The sequence below is a fragment of the Pleurodeles waltl genome, chromosome 8, assembly GCF_031143425.1.
Source record: "Pleurodeles waltl isolate 20211129_DDA chromosome 8, aPleWal1.hap1.20221129, whole genome shotgun sequence".
Taxonomy (NCBI): Eukaryota; Metazoa; Chordata; class Amphibia; order Caudata; family Salamandridae; genus Pleurodeles; species Pleurodeles waltl.
Genome location: NC_090447.1, coordinates 1,184,792,461 through 1,184,813,151, shown reverse-complemented (window position 1 = coordinate 1,184,813,151; position 20,691 = coordinate 1,184,792,461). Strand labels below are relative to the sequence as shown.

At 43.5% G+C, this 20,691-nt stretch overlaps 1 protein-coding gene across 4 annotated transcripts in view; it reads left to right on the top strand.

Moving 5' to 3' along the window:
• Positions 1 to 20,691, top strand: part of AKAP11 (A-kinase anchoring protein 11) — a 235,493-nt gene that overhangs the window by 96,094 nt on the left and 118,708 nt on the right. For all 4 annotated transcript variants that reach the window (XM_069205425.1, XM_069205423.1, XM_069205426.1 and 1 more), the window contains exons 7-8: positions 13,892 to 14,159; positions 15,452 to 20,009. In XM_069205425.1, the coding sequence (XP_069061526.1) occupies positions 13,892 to 14,159; positions 15,452 to 20,009 (4,826 nt within the window). The remainder of the gene's footprint in view (positions 1 to 13,891; positions 14,160 to 15,451; positions 20,010 to 20,691) is intronic.

Here is a 20,691-nt window from a genome sequence, read left to right as displayed (position 1 = left end):
ATACAAATATTTGAAAGCTTTTAAAACAATATGAGGTGGTTTCAGATTCAAATTTCCCAGGTAATACCATCATCAAGATAAATGCAAACTATCCGACCCAAGATTTAAAGATTTAAAGTGCTAAGTTGATGTTACATAGTGATACAGTTTCTTGATAATTTAGATAACATACTTTGACAAAGAGAGCCTACTACCGGCACAATCATATAGGCAAATTTAGGCACTGTCAAGTCAATAAAAACACAAGCACAGTGTGATAAAAAGCTTATATAATAACTTAAAACAGATATCGGATTCATGTTAAAATGGCACGAATACCAAACAGGTGCATAAAAATAACTCTTTGCGGCTAACACTAGTGATAAAATAGCAGAAACACAGGATGATTACCCACATATTGTCTGAGAAAAATCTATTCCAGAGCCCTGTCCAAACCACATGGTCAATAATTCATCATCATCATCATCAACTTTGTTCGATCAATGACCATAAAAGCACATAAAACAAGATAATAAATAATTCTTAAGTAAATAAATAGATACACATCTATAAATTGGTGTAAAAACATTAAAACAATAACTTGAATTGCACATATGACTCTAAAACTTATCTATAAAAGAGATGAGACCTTAAATTACTTTTTGGAGATGGCATCGTATGCGCCAAGCTGTTGCTAAATACTTGCTTACTGAAAGAATTACGTCGGCTGAATTATGGCTTTTTAGAACCCGTAGAGCCAAAGAGCAGTTCATGAATCCCATGTCCCTGCAAATATTGCGAATCCATTTTAATCGCGGAATCGCATAGGCTGGGCAGAAGAACATGAAATGCTCAATGGTTTCGAAAGTACTGCCACAGGCAGGGCATATATCGGGAAGATTAATCGACCCCCACCTATGAATCAATGACATCAGTGGCAAAGAGCCAAAACGAAACGTTGCATATAAGCTCTTGCCCTGCAAATCCGGTATAACATCCAAATAGGATTCAAACTTTGGGGACCATTTAATATCAATGAAGGAATTAGTTAAGCGACCATGGGATTTGTGGGTTATGTAGTTATCCTTAACATAAGACCAATAGGTTGACTTTAAAAAGTTTTTATGCCGTCTCTCTAATTTATGGGGATTTTCCCAATAATCACCCAGACCCAATAGCCGAAGCCAATGGGCCACATGGCGAATCCACGGAAGAGTATTAGCGTTTTGGCATTTCAATAGATCGAGTAATGCGGTCTTATATATATCTAGTTCGGGGGTTATCCATAACCTGATCCAATAAAGGAGAGGTCTTAGAGTAGCTAGATCTGCTACTCGGCTTAACCCCAGATCTAGAAATAATGGAAGCAAGGGTGTGGTGCGTGGACATGCAGTTAAAGCCCTTGCAAAATTGTTTTCCCCCACACTGATCTTGTTACAGTTAGCGTAACCCCATACCTCCGCTCCGTACAGGGCTGCACTTTGAGCCTTAGCTGTATAAATTTTTATTGCTGGGAGACAACTTTTGTAGAGGTGCTTTGATAGAAACGCAATATAGATGAGGCTCTGTGTTGTAGGAGCCCTGCACTTTTTGTAATCTGCTCTTCCCATAATAGTTTGCTGGTTAGCCTAACTCCCAGGTAATCTATAGAGCTTACTTCCTTCAACAGTACTCCCTCAATATGAATGGAACATTTTTTCCTAGGTCCCTTGGATAACACCATCAGTTTGGTTTTGTTAATATTAACCTCCAAACCATGATCGCTACAAAATGTGTTAAACCGATCAACAAGGGTTTGCAACCCCATTGGTGTCTTAGAAATGAGGAGTGAATCATCAGCAAAGAGCAGGATGGGGATTTTTTGTGTATTCAGGGAAGGGGCATCATTCTGGCCTATGGACACAGCCTTTACTACTTCGTTGATAAATATGGTAAACAGTAGGGGGGCTAGCACACAACCTTGGCGAACTCCCCTTCTAATTGGGATCTGTTCTGTCAGTTCGCCTTGTTCACCCCACCTCACTTGGGCATAAGTGTTCTCATGTAGTCGTTTTAACAGGAGTAATAGATCCTCTGGGACTACCAATCTACCCAGCACTTCCCACAGTTTGGCTCTTGGGACCAGATCAAAAGCCGATCGCAGGTCTATAAATACCACATACAGGCATTGCTTGGCAACAAGAACATATTTCCAATGCAATATGGCCAATTGAAAGACCTGGTCTATCGTGCTAGTTTTTGCACGAAACCCTGCCTGTAAACGGGAAAGGATTTGGTACTCCTCAACCCAATTGATTAGCCTCTGCAAAATTTGTTTAGTAAAGATCTTTTGTAGGTTGTCTATAAGGCTAATTGGCCTATAGTTAGCTGGAAGATTAGCATTTCCTTTTTTATAAATGGGTATGATCTCTGCCCCCTTCCATGTACCTGGAATTTGCCCCCCTGCAGCTATGCTATTTGAGATGGCATTAATATACCAGGACCAGATATATGGTTCCGATCTATAAAGATCTCCAGGAAGCTTGTCTGGTCCAGGCGCTTTGCCAGGTATTAGGCTATTTATAGCCTCAAGGGTCTCTTCTACTTTAAAGATAAGGCAACCCTCAGGGACACACTGGGCCTCCACTTGGAGGGCCATGCTGGAATTTGATTCCAACAATTTTGTTGGAGAGTGGACCACATTGGTGTCCATTGGGCCCTCTGGTAGGGCATAAAGAGTAGTAAAATGCTCTACCCAGCTTTCTGGTTGAATATGGTTGCTGGGACAACTCCTACCTCCATTTTCTCTTTTAGACAGAAGTTCCCAGAAACGCTTGTTATTCTTCTCTCTGGAAGCATCTGATAATTCCTGCCACAGGGAATCCTCCCACCGCTTTTTTGCGTTAGACAAAGTTACTTTGACTCAAGCAGTACTTGTTTCTTGTGAAAAATAAGGGATAATACAATGTGATAATCTAAGCCACATAGCAAGGGATACTGCAGACCTGGTAACTGCTGATTTTTGCACTCAGTCTCTTTAAGATGCTCTTTTTTGCTCAGGGTATCCCCATTGGCCCCTCACTTGCACCAAAAAATACTTGAATTACCTTTCAGTGGCCCATCCCTTTTTTGGGCTTCTGAGAGGAGAAATCAAAAAAATGTAAGATAGGTGGAAATCTTTATATCTGTGGGTGTAGAACTGAGGCGAGAGTTCAAGAGACAAGGAAAGCAGCAGACACCCATACCATACTGGAAAATGTAGCTTTGGTAGCAGGAAAAACAACCAGCTTTCCTTTCTGAGAAAAAGGCTTTGGACAGCAGCCTTCCCCTGCTGCTGGGAATGAGCCTTCATAAAAATGATTCATTCTGACTCCACCTTACACCTCTGTGGAACAGAGTATTTCCAGTCATCTCCCTGCATGGCAGGAAACTACAAGAGATGCGTGTACTAGATTTTGTGCAGAATGGATACATCATCAAATCTCCCTTCACTCCTGTTCAGATTTCACAGAGGAGCTTAAGTTCTTCAGTGTTTGATGGGCTGGCTCAGGAGACTCTAAATGCCCTAGAGAAAGATGCACTAGGTGCACTATTCTGAAACATCAGTGAAACAAGGGACTTTATTCTCATTATTTCTTAATCCAAAATAATGGTTCCAAGCTAGATTTTCACCCCATTTCGGAAGTGAAGAGGGCACACGAGTGGGTGAAAAGAAACAAAATCAGAATACTGATACATAGTTGTAGGAAATTGGGTTACTGGTAATGGGGTGAAGCCCTACTCTAACAGCAACCACAATTCTGATCCAGGTAAGATACAAGCAAGCCCCACATTAACCTGTGCTTAACCCTATGGTAGCTTGGCACAAAAGCAGTCAGGCTTAACTTGAAAGTGATATGTAAAGTATTTGTACAGCACTCATAGTAAGAAAGTGAAAACCCAACACAAGAAAAATCCCAAACCAATAAAAAAAAAAATAGAGTAAATAGTTATTAAATAATTTGACAGGAAAACAATAAAAATGTAATCAGTGGAACCGGATATATGCATTTAAAAAAATTGAAGTAAAGCTAGTGCTTAAAAGCACAAAGTGCCAACTGAGGTTATCTTGTCGCGCTGGACCGGGACAAAGTGACACGTTCAGGCTGACTTTGATGGAGCGCAGGCTGAATATAGGGATCAAGTTAGACCAGCTGAACAAAGTACCTTAAATCCTGGTTGCGAAGAGCTGCAAGATCCCGTGTTGAGGATTGCCTCGCACAGTGGCCGTTCCGAAGGGCTGCGATGTGAGGCCCTGCATCAAGGATGCGTCGTGCAGCGGCTGTTGTGAGGAGCTGGGGGACTGCAATGCAAGGTTCTGCTTCAAGGATACGTTCCACAACAGTGGTTCCAAGAAGCTATGAGGATCTGCCTAGTGCAGCGGCTGTGAGGCTGTGATGTGTTGTGCTGTGTTGGATCTGCTAGGGCCACAGCTGGGCTGGCAGGGAACCTTCAGGCCCACTTCCAAGCGGGGACTTTGGGGCAGGGTGAGTGGCTAGGGCTCACAGCAAGTAGAATCCTGGTGCAGGGTTCTAGGTGGTCAGAGCCTTTTCTGCCCATGAGGCTCTGATCAGGTGGCCGGCCAACTACTCCTTGGAGTCACCCTTATGGCCCTTAGTTCAAGATGCAGGTCCAGTCCTTCTCACTTGGGTAACAAGGCAGCAGCGTAACAGTCATTCTGGCAGCAGAGAAGCACAGCAATCCTTCTTCTGAGACTTCCACAGGTCTATGTGTGTACAAAAGAGTTGGGTCTGGTGGTCTAATATTAATTCTCCATTCCCACTTTGAAGTTGGAGAAGCTTCTAGAGTCCTCCCCCTAAAGAGGTGTCTGAATTGTCCTGCCTCTCTGAGGGCACTGCAGCCTTTGTGAGTGTGGTGAGGCAGAGTCTTTGCGATGTGCAAATGTGACAGTTGTGAGTGTGCTGAGGCAGACTCTTTGTGATGTGCAAGTCTGGTAGGTGACAACTGTACCTCTAATCGAGTCAGAAATGGTCCTCTCCTTCAAACCCCTATTGTCCTTTTGTCTCACTGTCTGGGAGTAATACACAAAGGCCAACTGACGGCTACACCTCATCATGTGACCCAGGATACACGCACCAAATATTTGGGACAAGAACATGGCAACTTTCTAAAAGTGTCCTTTTCATGATTGACTTAAAACGCAACATTACCATTAAAGAGGGTTTTAAATTATAATTCTTTAAAGACCAAACTCGACTTTCCTACCTGCTCCGAGTTGAAAGTTATCATTTATCAAATGCAATAAGGTAACCCAATGTTATCCTATGGGAGAGGAATCCTTGCAGTGGTGAAAAATAATTGTAAGAATTTTTCACTACCATGACATGTAAAAGTTAAAAGTACATGTCCAACTTTTCAAATACACTACACCCGGCCCACTGGGTTGCAAGGTCGAATGACAGTGTAAACTGCACACACAGGTTGCAGTGGCATGCCTGACATATATTTAAAGGGCTACCTAAGTGGGTGACACAATCGGTACCGCAGGCCCACTAGTAGCATTTAATGTAAAGGACATGGGTAGATTACTAGGCGCTTACAAGTCAATTAAATGTGCCAGTTGCTTGTAAGCCAGTTGTACCATGTTCAAAGGAGAGAGCACAAGTAATTTAGCACTGGTTAGTCATGGCAAAGTGCCCAGAGTCCGAAAAAGCCAACAGAAACTGATTCAGGTAATAGGTGGTGTGAAGGCAAAACGTTTTGGAATGACCTTGCAGAGGAGCCAAGTCCAACAATAATCATTTCTTATCTGCAGCAAAGTGGCTTGATATGCATGTTAAATGTGCAGGATATCTATTTCCATGTATCTGGATAAACAGGTCACATTTTATTAAAGTTAACAATTAGAAAAAAATATGTTTAAAACAAGGCACCCATACTTTCATGTGAAAAGTTTCTTTCCATAAGTCGAACTGCCATTTCTCCACAGGACTGAAGCCCCTTCTGTTGCGCAAGTGCCCTATGGGAGGTTAAATATAAGACCACTGCAGAAATGTTTGGAGGGTCAGTGGTGTCAGAAGTCACAAAATTGGGATGACAGAGTTCATCTGTATGGGCATGGCATGCTGTCCCTAAGATGGTTGTGATGAAAGAAGATTCTCTTGGCCTGATTCCTTTTCGTTTTCAGATTTCCTCACAAACAGTGATATCAGTTGCCTCACTGGATCGATGGGGTGCTCCTTGGGCGATATGATATCCCTATGGAGAATGGTTATCACATCGAAATTGAGAGTTTGGGGCAGTGCACTTGTCTCTGAAGTCTTACTTCAGAAGTACAACATTCCCACTTTGTAAACAAGAATTGGGTGACAACGTCCAGAGTTCTGTCCTAAGAAACCTAAACAATTTGGCATTGGATGCTGGACATAGGCAGCTGACTGACTGCAGAACATGTTCCAGGTCAGCAAAATTCGAAAGTAGGCACACTGAGGCATGATTTGTGGGAACAAGAATGAGCTTTAAACAAGTGGTGGAAGATAGCTACTCTGGGGTATCTGGAAATAGAGGTGTTGGAGACAAAAGAAAACACAGAATTCCCCTCTAATGTCTTCACGTTTGTAGAACCTCTGTACCTATGAAATTCACTTTTGGTGATTTGGTCAAGATGACTACTCTATGCTTTTCTTCCGATTTGCTTTTCTTCCCAGGGTGGTCACTAAGTTTGAGCTCAACAATACAATGATGATTCTCATTACCATAGATTACTGTGACAATGGTGGCATCCTTCATTTATCCCTTCAGCTGCAAAGTATACCTGACAATTAAATTGAATCTACTTTCCAGGATATCCAGCAGTATTTTCCACCACTGTTTTCCACTGCTAAACTTGACTACCTGGCTCCTGAGGTCTTGCAGTATGGACACTTAATAATCTCTGCCTACGTCATGGCTATTCAGAGATATCCTTTCACTATATCTTCATGTGCATTTAAGTTGAAGAAATGTTGCTTATGGTGATTCAGCAAGCAGCTGAAACTGTGGAAATGCCAGCACAAAATGGTACTAGCATACTTTTCTCTGATAGACTGGTAGACTGGTTTACAGTTCTCTTCTGTTTGTGATGAATAACCACAGATTCCTAATCTTTAGAATATTCCCAAGGCTCCAGACCACATATGGAAGTTTTCACATCAGTGCTGTCACAAGCCTCTAGCTGGCACTCTGTTGCCCATTTTGACTTATCTTCCACCCCAGAAGTGATTGACTGAAGCTGCGTATGTGCCACCCCTGCACTCCAGCATCTGCACCTATGAATGCAGATCTGAAGCTCCCCCTCGTTTCATTGATTGATGAATCCTTTCAAAATTCTCTTTTTTCCCAATATTCATGGAAACAAGGCCCCCACTGAAGACTACAGGTTTCATACCATGCCAAACTGATGTCGGTGATGGACCCACATGAGGTCTGCCTCCATTGTTTCGACTTTAGACACAAATCTAAGACACACAAAGAATGTACCCTCATGCACCTGAAGGCGATCCGGGACCGTGAATACAACTGTATTTTGCTGAACACTGAAAGAAGAAGGACCTCATGCAAATCCCACTGCAAGTCGAGGATATGGACCCATTCCCGCTCTGTAGTCTGCTCTCACAACAGGTCTTCTTCACAGTCGAAGACATCAGGTAAGTCGAAGTGAAAATCAAAGATGCATTAGAAGGTGAAGCAGAATTTAACCTCCTCCGGCAACTGCCTTTCCAAGATGAGGTTTGGATGCTGTTAAGGTGCCATTAAGCCTGCTACCAATCCCTGCTAGAGGAACCGGTTCTAGAACTGATCCCTGAATTCCCAAGCCATTGGTGGCACTGCAGCATGTCAAACATAACCGAAGGCAATGCTACGTATTTTCTGGCTTTCTTGTGGCTTCCTCCGGTGTGCCTTCAGGCCCCAAAGATGCATAGGGAACTCCAGTCAGGTTTCCACTGGTATGTCCACCTTTAGCTGTGTCTGAGGCCCTCAAACCTTTCTCTGGTTTCTCACCGACTCTGGTACCGACTTCCTCTCCGGCTTCAAGGTATGCTCCTCTTCATCCACGCTGAGCCCAAGTCCCCTATAGACGAACCCCTCCCAATTTGTGTTTGACACTGAATAGAATCCTTCTTGTCCCTGACCGAGGTCTCTATGACTCCACTCCAGTGCACACAGTTTCTATATGTTCCAACTCAGACAGAACACTTCCTCTATCATGAAGTTTTTCCCCAGAGGTTCCGTCACCTTTTTGACTCAGATTCTGACCAGAGTTTGTCACCACCTGACAATGACAATGGTGATGAGTCTGACGATTTACCTCGAGACTGCAGTAACGACTGTGTATATATGGAGTTGACGAAATCCAATGTGTGTGCTTCAGGGTTGATTTTGCCCTTGCACCCCCAATGGAAGAGAGTGCTTAATTTACCTCATTGATTAGAGATGGGGCCAAGGTTCTGGACTTATAGCTGCCTTCTCTTGAAGTCAAGACAAATGTCCTTACTGTGGTTTTATACCGTGGGCCAGCATCATCTGAGCCCCTACTTCGATTTAATGAAGCCCTGACGCACATTAAGTCCTTGTGGACTTAGCCTTGCATATGCCCACCGGTGATCAGGCATGTAGCCAGGCGCCACAGACAGCTATCTACCAACCCAGATTTTCTTATGTAGAAGCCTAACCTGAGAGCTTGGTGGTCCAAACTTCCACCAGCAAAGTGAACCCTAAATCATTTAATACAGATCCTCCAGGCAGGGAGTCAAAAAGTATTGAGGCATTCGGGAAGTGAATGTTCTCTTCCACTAGCTTTGTACTGAAATAAGTCAGTGGGTTCTGTCTGTCTGTTAGACCGTTATAGGCAGGCCCTCTGGGATATGGCAAGTGTGAGCTTGTCAGTAATGCCAGAGGATTTTCGGGCGTCTTTGGCTCAAACTACCCAGGTCTGACAGTATGCCACCAAATGTGTAATAAGGGCTTGCCTTGATATTACTGCCTGCTTGGGGCGAGCTGTGGACACTAGTGTCGTGCTTCACTGTCATGTGAGGATGTGAGCCACAGGTTTTTCTGGAGCTGTGCAAACATGTCTTGTGTCAAGCCTTTTGATGGATCCTGCTTTTTTAATAAGAAGACTTTACTCTACCCTTTCACGCTTCAAGGAAAGCAGAGCCATGGCACGTTTTTGGGCCTTTCCACACCTTCGCATCATCTTCACTTTCAATGTAGCTCCATCTGAGGTTACTCCAAGGGCCTGTCGTATAGATAGCATTAGGCCCCACCAGCCTGCAACAGCCACCCTAGTCTTCTGTGAGCAGGGACGGGGATCAAGTGGACATTGGCAGATATAACACTTGTCTCAGTTTCTTTCCACTCTGGCATAAGCCTCCAGACCACTTTATTTTGCCGTTTGCAGCACACAACCACCCTTTGGGAGGCAGATTCTGGCATTTTCTCTGACTGATGGGTTCTCCAGACTGCCCGCAGGGTTATGCTCTTCTGTTTCTTTCTGAACCACCTCATCTTTCTCCCAAAGTGGCTTTCAGAGAAGCGCCTCTCCATCTTTCTCTATAAGGTGCAGGGCTTACTGACCAATGGGACAATTGAGATGGTGCCAGCCCTGGAATTGGGGACGGATTGTTACAAACTCTCTGGTTAAAATTTGCATGGAATGGTTGGTGGTGCAAAGCAAGTGTTCTAAGGAGGATGGAGCAATGCAGACCGAATTGGTCTTACTCCTTGGGGAATGCAGCGGGATGACATTGTCTTCTATATGTGAATACAAACTATATCTGATAGACTTCTAGTTGCAGATTCCGCACCTTAGAATTTCCCCTGCCGTCAGAATGGATCCAGAGATTTTTATTTTCTTCGAGCAGTACCCTTGCGTGCCGTCAGGTGGCATCGGTCAACTCCGCATCCGTCATTGGCATCATGGTCGCATGATGGTGACATCGGAGTCGAATATAGGTATCTCCTTGGTGTGGTGATGTCAGTTCTTTTCTTTCTGCACCACGCTCTGATCTGGAAAAGAGCTACCCTGGTAACTTATTGACCAGCCTCGCCATTTTTGTAGAATTTTCTGGCAACTTTTGGTACGTCCAAGGATGTCCCCAAAGACTGGGTTCAAACCTTGCGAGGATTGTTCCCAAATGATGATGATGACGAATCTCCATCGGGTCTGTTTGTGGTGTCTGGAGAGCGACCACGACCCGAAGTCGTGCTTCAAGTGCCTGGCCATGCACCCTAAGGCTTTGAAGGAGCGGTCCCTAAAGCTTACGGTGGCCCAGCGCTAGACTCTGCATCGTTCCTGGTCCCGCTCGAGGAGAAGGTCGCGAGACCGGCCGCAGAGTCATCACCACTCATCGTCCTCCAAATCATTGGCCATTCGGGTAAGAAGAAAAAGTCAAAGAAGGCTAGGCATTCTTCGACTTCACCCCGTCGCTCGGATGACACGATGCGGGAAGAGCGTCGAGTCTCTCGTCTGGGAGCCTGTTACCGGGTCCTCTCCGCGCCGCCTCTAATTTCCGGGAGCCGGGGCGACCCCTGCCCAACTAAACAAACTTTGAGGCCATGCACCTCATATTTGGGCAGTCCGACCTCTCTGCAGCGCCTTCAGGGCCTGGGGCTTCGGAATGGGGCCCTTTGGGTTCTGCACCAGCAGCTCTGGCTACCGAAGGTCCCTCCAGATCTGTGTCAGTGCAGGTTGTACTCCTGGGACCTTCACCGGTACCAGCAAAGTTGTTGACGCTCCTGATGCCGGTTGGACCCATAAACGACGTTGACCCGATCCTAATCCTTGATGAGCCGGAACAGCCTAGCCACCCCAGGTCGGATTCAGACCCTTTTTTTTTCTTTGGGTATGAATATGAGGAAGGATTGGAGTGGTCGCTGGAACGTTATGAATACCAGCAAGATGAGAATATGGACTGGGCTAAGGAATTGGGCACTGTCAGCGGTCTTGACACCTCTCCAGACACTGGCATGCTGTCTCCTCCTGCCGTGGCTATGGCGGAGGGAGCGTCTTATTCCATGGTGGTCAGTAGAGCGGTTGAGGTCCTAGGCCTTGAGCTACCTATAAGTTGCGGTCAGGACTAATCTCCTGACGGAGGTGCTTCAGCCGAGAGCCGCTGCTTTGGAACCCCTCCTTCCATTTAATAAAGCACTCACTGATGTCCTACTGGGTATCTGGTCCAGACCAAACACAGGGGCGCCTGTGAATAGGATAATTGCGCACCGCCATCGGCCAAACCCAAACGACCCTAAATTCCTGACCCAACAACCCACAACTGAGAGCTTGGTCATTCATGCATCCTCGTCATCTGGCGCATTCTCTTCCGCTCCCCCTGATAGGGAATCAAAAAGGCTTGATAATCTTGGGAAGAAGATGTTTTCTTCCTCCAGGCTGGCGTTGCGGGCGGTGAACACTGCATGCCTTTTGAGCCATTATACCCACTCCTTGCGGGACACAGTCGCACAAGTTCTGCCGCAGATCCCAGAGGAGGCCCATGCGATCGTCTGCGAGGCTGTTGCAGATGGGAGAGATGCGGCCAAGTTCACCATAAAATGTGTACTGGACACAACCGAGTCTCTGGGCAGATCAGTTGCATCGACAGTTGCATTACGACACCACGCTTGGCTACGAACTTCTGGTTTTCCGGGGAGTGTCCAACAGACCTTCATGGACATGTCCTTTGATGGTGCTCATCTCTTAGGAGATAAGGCAGACTCGGCCTAAAGAGCTTCAAGGACTCCCAGGCTTCGGCTCGGTCCCTTGGACTTTCTACTGCTCCTTGGCCCAACCAGTCCACCCTTTGCCCCTTCTGTGGCAGAAAAGGGACTCCCTGTTGCGTCCTCTCCCTAGCCACGTGCCACGCCTGCTGTGCAGCCCCTACGCAGCCAGGGATGCAGAATCCCATGGGATCGTGGGACAGGGAACCAAGGAACCAGAGATCTGCCCAGTCCACCCCCACCTGGCTGCAGCCTCCAAACCTTCCTAGTCCGTTCCCTCACTTCATACCAGTCGGTGGCAGGATAAGCCATCATCTACCTCACTGGTAGTCTATCACAACGGACGGATGGATTTTGCAGATCATCCGAAGGGGCTACTCCCTCCCCCTCGAGACTTCCCCTCCGGCCATGCCTCCATCCTTTGGCCGTCTAATGGGGGATCATTTGGCGCTTCTCCGCGAGGAACCTACAGCTCTTTTGGCCAATGGGGCCATAGAGAGGGTTCCTGTCTGTGCCTGAAGTAGGCTGTGGTTGCTATTCCATCTACTTTCTGGTGCCGAAGACAAAGGGAAAGTGGTGCAGGTGTTCACCGACAACAACCCCACCATGTGGTACTGCAACAGATAGGGCGGAGTGGGTTCGTGGACCCTTTTTCAAGAGGCTCTTCGCCTTTGGACATGGCTGGAACATCTGGGCATTTCCCTGATGGTTCAACATCTGGTGGGCTCTCTGAACGCCAGAGTAGAGGAACTCAGTCATCGATGCATAATCGATCACAAATGGCTTCTCCATCTGGAGGTGGCACAACGTCTCTTTCAATGGCAAGGAGAGCCTTGGCCTCGCAGAGAACGTGCAGTGTTAAAAACTTTTTAAAGCTACATTTAAGCACAAACATTTTCTGTAAAGTTGGTAAATGCTTCTGCTGGACAACAGAACTAGGTTTTGAAGATGCAATGATTCAGGCTAGATAGACATTTTCAATCATCAGAATTAAACACTGTCACTTTAAGACTAATGCTTTCTTGTTTTGGTGATAGTTACTTTCCGAAGGCAAGTGCTCTGTCTGTCAAACTTATTCATTTAAACCCTGCAGCTTCTGACTCCTGTGCACTGTTAAGACATATGTACAACACCTAAACCAGTTTCTCCTTCTAGTTTTGCCCCTGTAGTAGTTCAGTATGCTTGTAACTGTACATCAGTCTGTATTTTATGATTCTGTTTGTTGTAAACATGCTTTGATATGGTGTCCCCATATCCAATCAGCTAACATGTTACAGATAGTTATAATATATTTGGTAGATTTGAAGAAAATGGGATTATGATGTAGGCCATGTTGAGAATGCTGAATGGAAAAAGCCTTATAATTCCCCCCTGGGAAGTACAATTAAGGCAGGATTTGGCTGGTATAATTCATTATTCTGCTTCATATACACTGCACCAGAAAGAAATGGTGCCCCATATTATAGCTATAGATAGAGTATGTTGAATGACTGGGACCAATACCCTCGCGTGGTGGTAGTACTGGGGAAAATTAATAAACACTGAAATAGAATTGTTGAAACTGAAATAGACTGGAAAGTTAAAACTATGTTGGGGATTTGGGGAGACAAAGAATTGCATAAATATTACCTTCTATTCTGTAATGTGTGATCCGCTGTATCCAGAGAAAATATAGCGCAATGGGGGTGGGGGTGACGTGGGGAGTAAACTCCACAGAACATTAATGATATATTTTAGACCAGTGCTGCAGCAATATGCTTGTATAAGAGTAAGTGGATGTCTAGAGAAATATCAGAAGATGTGGGACAAATAGTGAGAGACTAATTTGGATTGTAAATGGGAACACAATTTAGAACTTACTATATACCATCATACTGTACTCTTTTAGGAGGGACATTTTACACTGGATAGAGATATACTGTGAATCTTAAGAATGGGGTACGCTGACTGCTTTTTACCAATTGATGTCACAATTTAATGAAATAGATTGGCAGTGAAGCTCGATCTGATGTTTTATGTTTGACAATATGACATTAATCACATATGAGATATTTCTCTTCTTAATTAAGGCTGTAAGTGATGTTGAAACTATGTTTCGGATTTAAAACAAGAACGAAAAACAATACATTTGGTAAACCTACTTTAAGTTTTTATCTGCCTGCATTTTATCTCTTTGTAGGCTCACCTTACTCGAATACTTTGTCTGATGAAGGCTTCACCTACATTTCCAAGGCTCAAAGTTGATTCCATATTCAACCTTCTGAGCAAGTATACTATGACTCTGAGATACACTCTAGATCTCCACTCTCAGCAGAAGCTGCACCCTGATTCTTCACATGCAGAAGATGATGACACCAATCAATCGGTGTCTTCTATTGAGGATGATTTTGTCACTGCTTTTGAACATTTAGAGGAAGAGGAACCTCCAAACACACATGAAGTCCTTGGTAAGTTCCTAATTATTCAGAGTGTTTCTTGTTGTGTCTGTGTCTGAAAATGGACCTGTGTGTAAACATTACAGTGGAGTCCTAGAAGTTTATCTTTACAATCGCTGAGCATTCAGGGTTGAACACCTATTGTTCCACATGCATCTGTGCCAAATATGAGTTAATGTTTGTACACTTATGTTGGACTCTTTGAATGATAAAAGTAGACTTTGGAGGCTTTAATGATACTTGTTTACTTTGGATTGTTTTTAGTATGCTTTCTGGTGTCAGTAATCTTTGCATTGTGGCTTCTACTAATGATTTCACCCAGTTTAGTAACTTAGGATCATAAAGGAAACAGGTGAGTTGTTTGAAAATCATGGATATGTATTTAGGTTGCTCATTTCAGAGCAATCATAGTAAGTCTGCATGCAACGTTTGTGTTCTTTTTCATTGATTAATCATTTTGAAAAACGTACCCTCCCCAATTGCCAAAATGCATGTCAAGTATCACTAAAATGCAGTTTTAATAAACTTTATTATTTAGGTAGACACTTGTTGGCTGGTCAGTAAATGCTAAATAAGAACTACATGCCTAACCTTGTGTTGCAGCACAGATTGAATCACAGTACACTATTAGATAGTGAAGTAATCATTTGCTGCATATTTTCCATACTTTAGTTACTAAGCTTGTCTGTGAATTTAATTGCCACTAGATTTTTACCAAGTTCTAATCTCAGCACTCAACATTAGTCCCAGTAGATATTGTTTGTATACATTTAAAGTCACAAAGGTTCCAAACCAGTCGCTCTTGAAAAGGGAAATTGATAATGAAGGACTGATTCTACGTGATAAAAATTGCTGGTACCGTAATCTTGCAATAAATAATTCACTTTTCAAAGGCTGTTGATGAGCAAATTGATAACAGACTGATTCTACATGACTGAAATTGTTGGGACCGCAATCTTGCAATAAAGAAGAATTTGCTTTTCAAGAGAGACTGGTTTGGAACCTTTGTGGCTTTAAACATATACAAACAATATCTACTGGGACAATAGTGAGTGCTGTGGTTAGACCTTGGTATTTTTTATGTCATGTATTCGGTCGAGAGCATGTATATGCCTTAGGGTAGTAGTGCATTGTAACCAATTCAGCACCATCTTTCACCATTATTTGAAATGTATAAAAGATTCTATATTTCTGTTGAAAACATATAGGAAGTGCAGTTAATTTAACATTACTACCCATGTTTTGTTTATGTCCACATTGTACCACTAGATTTCATATTTGAAGAGTTGTTTCTATTTTTTCAGGACGTATTTGTGGCACAACAAGAATCCAGCGTGATGTTGCTTCACAGACTGTGCCTGCTCATTGTTTAAACTCTAGTGGGTCAAAAATCATTGTGAACTCTTCCCGTCATAAATCATCATCTGCTTCTTTCATCAACATATCTGGACTCAAGGATTTGTCTCATTCGCCTCTGAAAACTTCAGTCACTACCTCAGTTTCTGATGTGTGGAGCCAGGGAAGTTTCTGTAGGCCCAGCAGTGCCTCCAGCCAAGTACCCCATTTGTTGCGCAAAGATGTGTTGTCTCCTCCTGCTGAGTCATCAGATTCTGACTGTTCTAGCCCAAGCCCCATCATTTTCTTGGATGAGGAAGGCTATCAAAAAAGCTTGCAAGCTACTCTTGATTTACCAAAAATCCCAGTTGCAAAGGATGACATTGAAGACTCAGACTCTGAGGTCAGTGAGTTTTTCGATAGTTTTGATCAGTTTGATGATTCAGATCACTCCCTTGAAAGCTCCCATCATCTTAAAGGGGAACCTCTGCTTGAAAAGTCACCACAAATGAGAAGATGTTTAAAAGAGAAGTCTTTCTCCACTGGCATGAATCCTCACAGATTTAAGTTTGATCGCCCCACTTTGCCAGCAAACGTAAGAAAGCCAACTCCACGTAAGCCAGCATCTCCTTTTGGCCCTCGCTCTGACACCCCAGGCTCCCCTCTTCCAGTTAAAACATCTGGAGAAGATGCAGGGTCTTTGTTTAGCCCGATTAGTTCTGCTTTCAGCCCACTTGGAAGCTGTGCCACCTCAGAATGTTGTTACAGACAGTGTGGCCATGGGGATACTATTGGTCATGAGATGTCTTATCATACATGCTCAGATTTTGCTGACAGTGTTTCACTTGACATACTGGGTTCTGCAATCCATTCTCACTCTAAAATGGTCCAGAAACGCAGAAGAAGCCTTCCCTATTTGGGCTTGGTTGTAGCGAAGGAGGAACAGGAAGAAACTATCAAATTCAAGGCCAAAACGTTTGATAAGGAGACTGACCGTAAATCTCATCGGAAACAAAAAACACTCCTAGTAAAAGGAAGCGTACAGAGATTTGCTGCGGAACTGGTTGAGAAAAGTTTTGGAAGTGCCTTTAAAGATTTGCAAAGAGGTGTTTCAACGTGCACCAATGCATTATGCCATTTGGCTTCCAAATTGACTTCGTCTGTGTTTCAAATGGCTTTCTATGAGATTGGATGCCGCCATGCCTTTTCCCTGAAGGAACGTGCAATAAGTGGCCTAGCAAGCTTTATGGTTAGTGAAGCAGTTTCAAGTGCGCTCAGTGAGCTCCAGTGTGTAAAGAAACAGATGATTACCAACACAGTAGCAAGATTTGCAGCAGACCTTGCAGAGGAACTTGTTTTTGAAGGAATTATGGAAGTATGCCAGTTTTCTCAACCATCTACTCCCACAGCTGCTCATCAGTGGCTCTTTGAATGTGAAAACAAGGTTGTGAAATCATATGCTAAAGATTTGTCTGAATCTGTAATTCAGGAAGCATTTATAGAACTATCCCAGGCTGACGTGACCTTCACCACACAAGCAGCTATTAGTGTTTCTTTGGACAGCATAAAATATGGAAATGCAGAAAGTATGATGCAGTCCACACAGACTTGCACTGTTTCTCCAAAATTTCAAGATCGAAATTTGACCACTTTGAGTTTTTCTCTTGAACCTGAAAAAGTATACACAATAGAACAGGCTTTGTTCTTTACATCTGGTGTTGTAAGTTCAATATCTGTGCCCTTAGCTGGAAGTGCACTTTGTCAGTCACCAAGTAGTTTTGATGGCAAAATGAAAGAAAATATTTGCCCAGTAGAAAGAAAGTGCAGTGATGTTACTCATGTATCAGATCTTGCAGAACAAGAGAGAAAACACATTTGTTCTGTTAGAAATGCCTGTCTCTCCTCCGAAGTCAGTCATACTACTACCGACCAAATTGATTTGAATCAAAGAAATGTTGATGTGAGTAGCAGCAGTGATCAGGTGGTGAAGCCAGACACCCTTACCGGCTTCTCTGGAAACATGGTGAATATGATTGTAAATGAGGCTTATGAGGTGATAAATTCCACCAGTGCAACAAAAACAGTGGACGAATATGCAGATTATCTAACAAGAAAAATAGTTGTGAAACCACCTACTTATTCAACAAGCCTACCTAAAGATAAGTCTAGGACAGTGTTTGCAGATCAGCTAGCAAAGTATATTGTAAAGCAGTCAGTAGATGAATCCATATTGATGCAAACCAGTGAATTAAGAATGGCAGCACCTGATGTCAACAGTCACATTGGAGTAAAAAACATAGAGCTTGGAAAACAAAGGCATGTGCCAAGAAGCAGAGAGCATCAGCAGATTCCCCTAAAATGTGTTTCATCACGGCCCTCTAGCCAGGCCTCCATCCAACATTCTGTGCTAAAATACTGCCCAGAGGAACATAAAGGACATGTAGCAGATATCCTTTCAGCACTTGCACCATATGTTGAAAATAAGAAATATGTGAATGAAGGGGTCACAGGTCCTGAAATTACACGTGGCACACATGACACGTTTGCAAGTTGTGAAGTGCAGAAGTCAACAACAGGTCCTTCAGTGAGATCAAGTATGCAAACAAATTGTGTTTCCTCCTTAATGTTTGATAGCGGAGAAGCATTGCAAGTGGAGGGTAAACCCAGAGGTCAAGATATATATTTTAGCACATTACCAGATCCTCCTCCACCTACTCCTCTGGCACCAACTCCGGTTAGAGCGGACCGAAATCTAAGGAAGGTAACAAAGAAACTCAAGGGCGAGTTGGCCAAGGAATATGCCCCCGCCACACCACCTTCCACACCTCGCAATCCACCTGTAAATGGGCAGGAATCTGAACAGAAAGAAGAGTTTATGTTGAAGCTTGTGACATCACTTTCTGAAGAAGTTGAAAGCAGTGAAGATGACGAACAGTCAGAATCATTTGTGGAGAAGTCTGAGAAAACGTCAGCATATGCGAGTAACTTGGCAAATCATATTGTTTCAATTGCAACTGAAATGGCATCTTTTTATTTGGATGATAAAGCTGGGCCAGTAGAAATCGACAAAAGACAATCTCTTTTAGGTCTGCTAAATGAAAGATGGGGCTACACCACATGCATGAAAAACATCACAGAAGGCACTCTCACTTCCTTGTGGAATTATGCAGGTGACATGGCTGCAGCAGTCCTCAGTGATGCTAAAAGAACAGCAGTCACAAGGCACCATAAGCTGCTGCACCTCAAAAAAGTAAACTGTCCTATTGTTGGTCTTGGCCGTAGGAGAAACAGTAGTGACTGTAGATCAAGTGAAAGGATTTGTGGTGTAGCAGGCCAGTGGTCCAGAGAGACAAGTGGATCAGTTCTTTCTTTACCTTTGAGTTCAGGTTCTCCTGGATTGACTTCCAAATATCCGAGCTGCGAGAGTGTGACAGATGAGTATGCAGGTCACGTTCTACAGGTTCTGAAACGGGAAGGGGCTAGCAGTGAGTTAATCATGGACCAGTATGCCAGCAGACTGGCATATCGAGCTATAAAATCAGGCCTACAGCAAGCTGCACGGGGAGTGAAATTGAAATACAGCAAGAGAATATTTCCAACTAAGAGCTCTCAGGTGACCACTGCACAAGATGGGCATAGGTTTTTAAGCAAAGATTGTCCTCAAACAACAGACTTTGACAGAATGACAAGTACTGGCATGAAGCACCATTGTGGAGACAATGCTTGGGGAAGTAGTGATGACATACCTAGAAACGAATGTACAGATTTGTTGCATTTTGCAGAATCTCTTGCTCATTCTATAACTTGTGATGTCAGGAGAAAGTTGAAAATGTCAACAGTCTGCCTACCGAAATCTCTGACAGATTCCTGTCTTTACAAACGATCTACTGTTGATGAGGTAGCAGGGGATATCCTCATCTCCTCCTTTTCCAAAACCCTTCTTCCTTTTTCTGAAAAACATAAGCTGTACCACAGTACCGGTAGCTTGAATGAATATGGTTATAGTGAAGGATTTATTCAAGCCATAGAACAGTATGCCAGAAAAGTGGTGGATGACACTTTAGAACTGAGCCTGAATTCTGTTGGTCTTCGTGCAGCAGAAAGCAGAAAGAAGATTGACAAGTTTCAAAGCCCAGAACAAATGGCTTCTTTGTCTACATCAGACTGTAGATATTGCAAACTGAAGGACCAATGTTACTCCACCCGGGGAGCTTGTCACTATGTGCCTGGTCAAGCACCCCCATATAGAATTAAGCAACTTACCAAGCCTAAATGTAACAATGGTGGTCAAAAATCAAGAGCTGCTCACATTGATATACCAAAAATTCACATTGACCCAGAGCAGAGGGCTGTGCTTGCTGAAAAAATTGTGACAGCAGCTATCGAGAAAGCTGAGAGAGAACTAAGCAACACAAGTCTCGCGGCTGATAGTGGGATTGGACATGATGCTGTAAGTTTTGCTGAAAGCCTTACTACAGAGATTATGACTTCAGCTATGACCAACATTGGCCATACCATTAACATAAGGTAAGTTTTTTGTTATTTTTAATTTTCAAGTGACTTCTGCAGTGAAATTGAAGCCCCAGCTAGAATTTCCTGATGGTATTATCCTGTGTATTATATTGTGAATCTTGTTACTGTCTGCCTTACTGAATGTTTTCTTATTGTGTTTGAATTGTTTCAGCAGCATGATATTAATTAGAGGCTGTCATAATTTATCTGATAGAGACTTTTAGTTTCAGATTCCTTACCTTAACATTTCCCCCAGGCATCTGTCTGGATCCGTAGATTTTTCTTCGAGCAGTACCCTTGTGTGCCGTTAGGTGGCGTCAGTCGAATCCGCATCCGTTGCTGGTGTCTTGGTCACAGGATATGACGTTGCAGGTCGTATATAGGCGCCACCTGTTCTGCTTTGCTTCAGACTGAGGGAAAACGAAATGAAAGGAATGCAAAGAATGCAGCACCCTTAGTCTAAGTAGTGAATTTATTAAGACATTTCCCAAGCTTTATAAAAGAAAAGAATAACATGAGCTTTTATTTGAAATGCAGCAAAACACATGCAATTCTACAAATAATCACAGCCACAGAATAATAATCAGAGAAACAAAGAAAATGCAATACTTCAACAGTGAATATAATAATATATATAGATATATATATAGTGACTACGTATTCATGCATGCATGCCGCAAAGCCCAAAATAAGAATT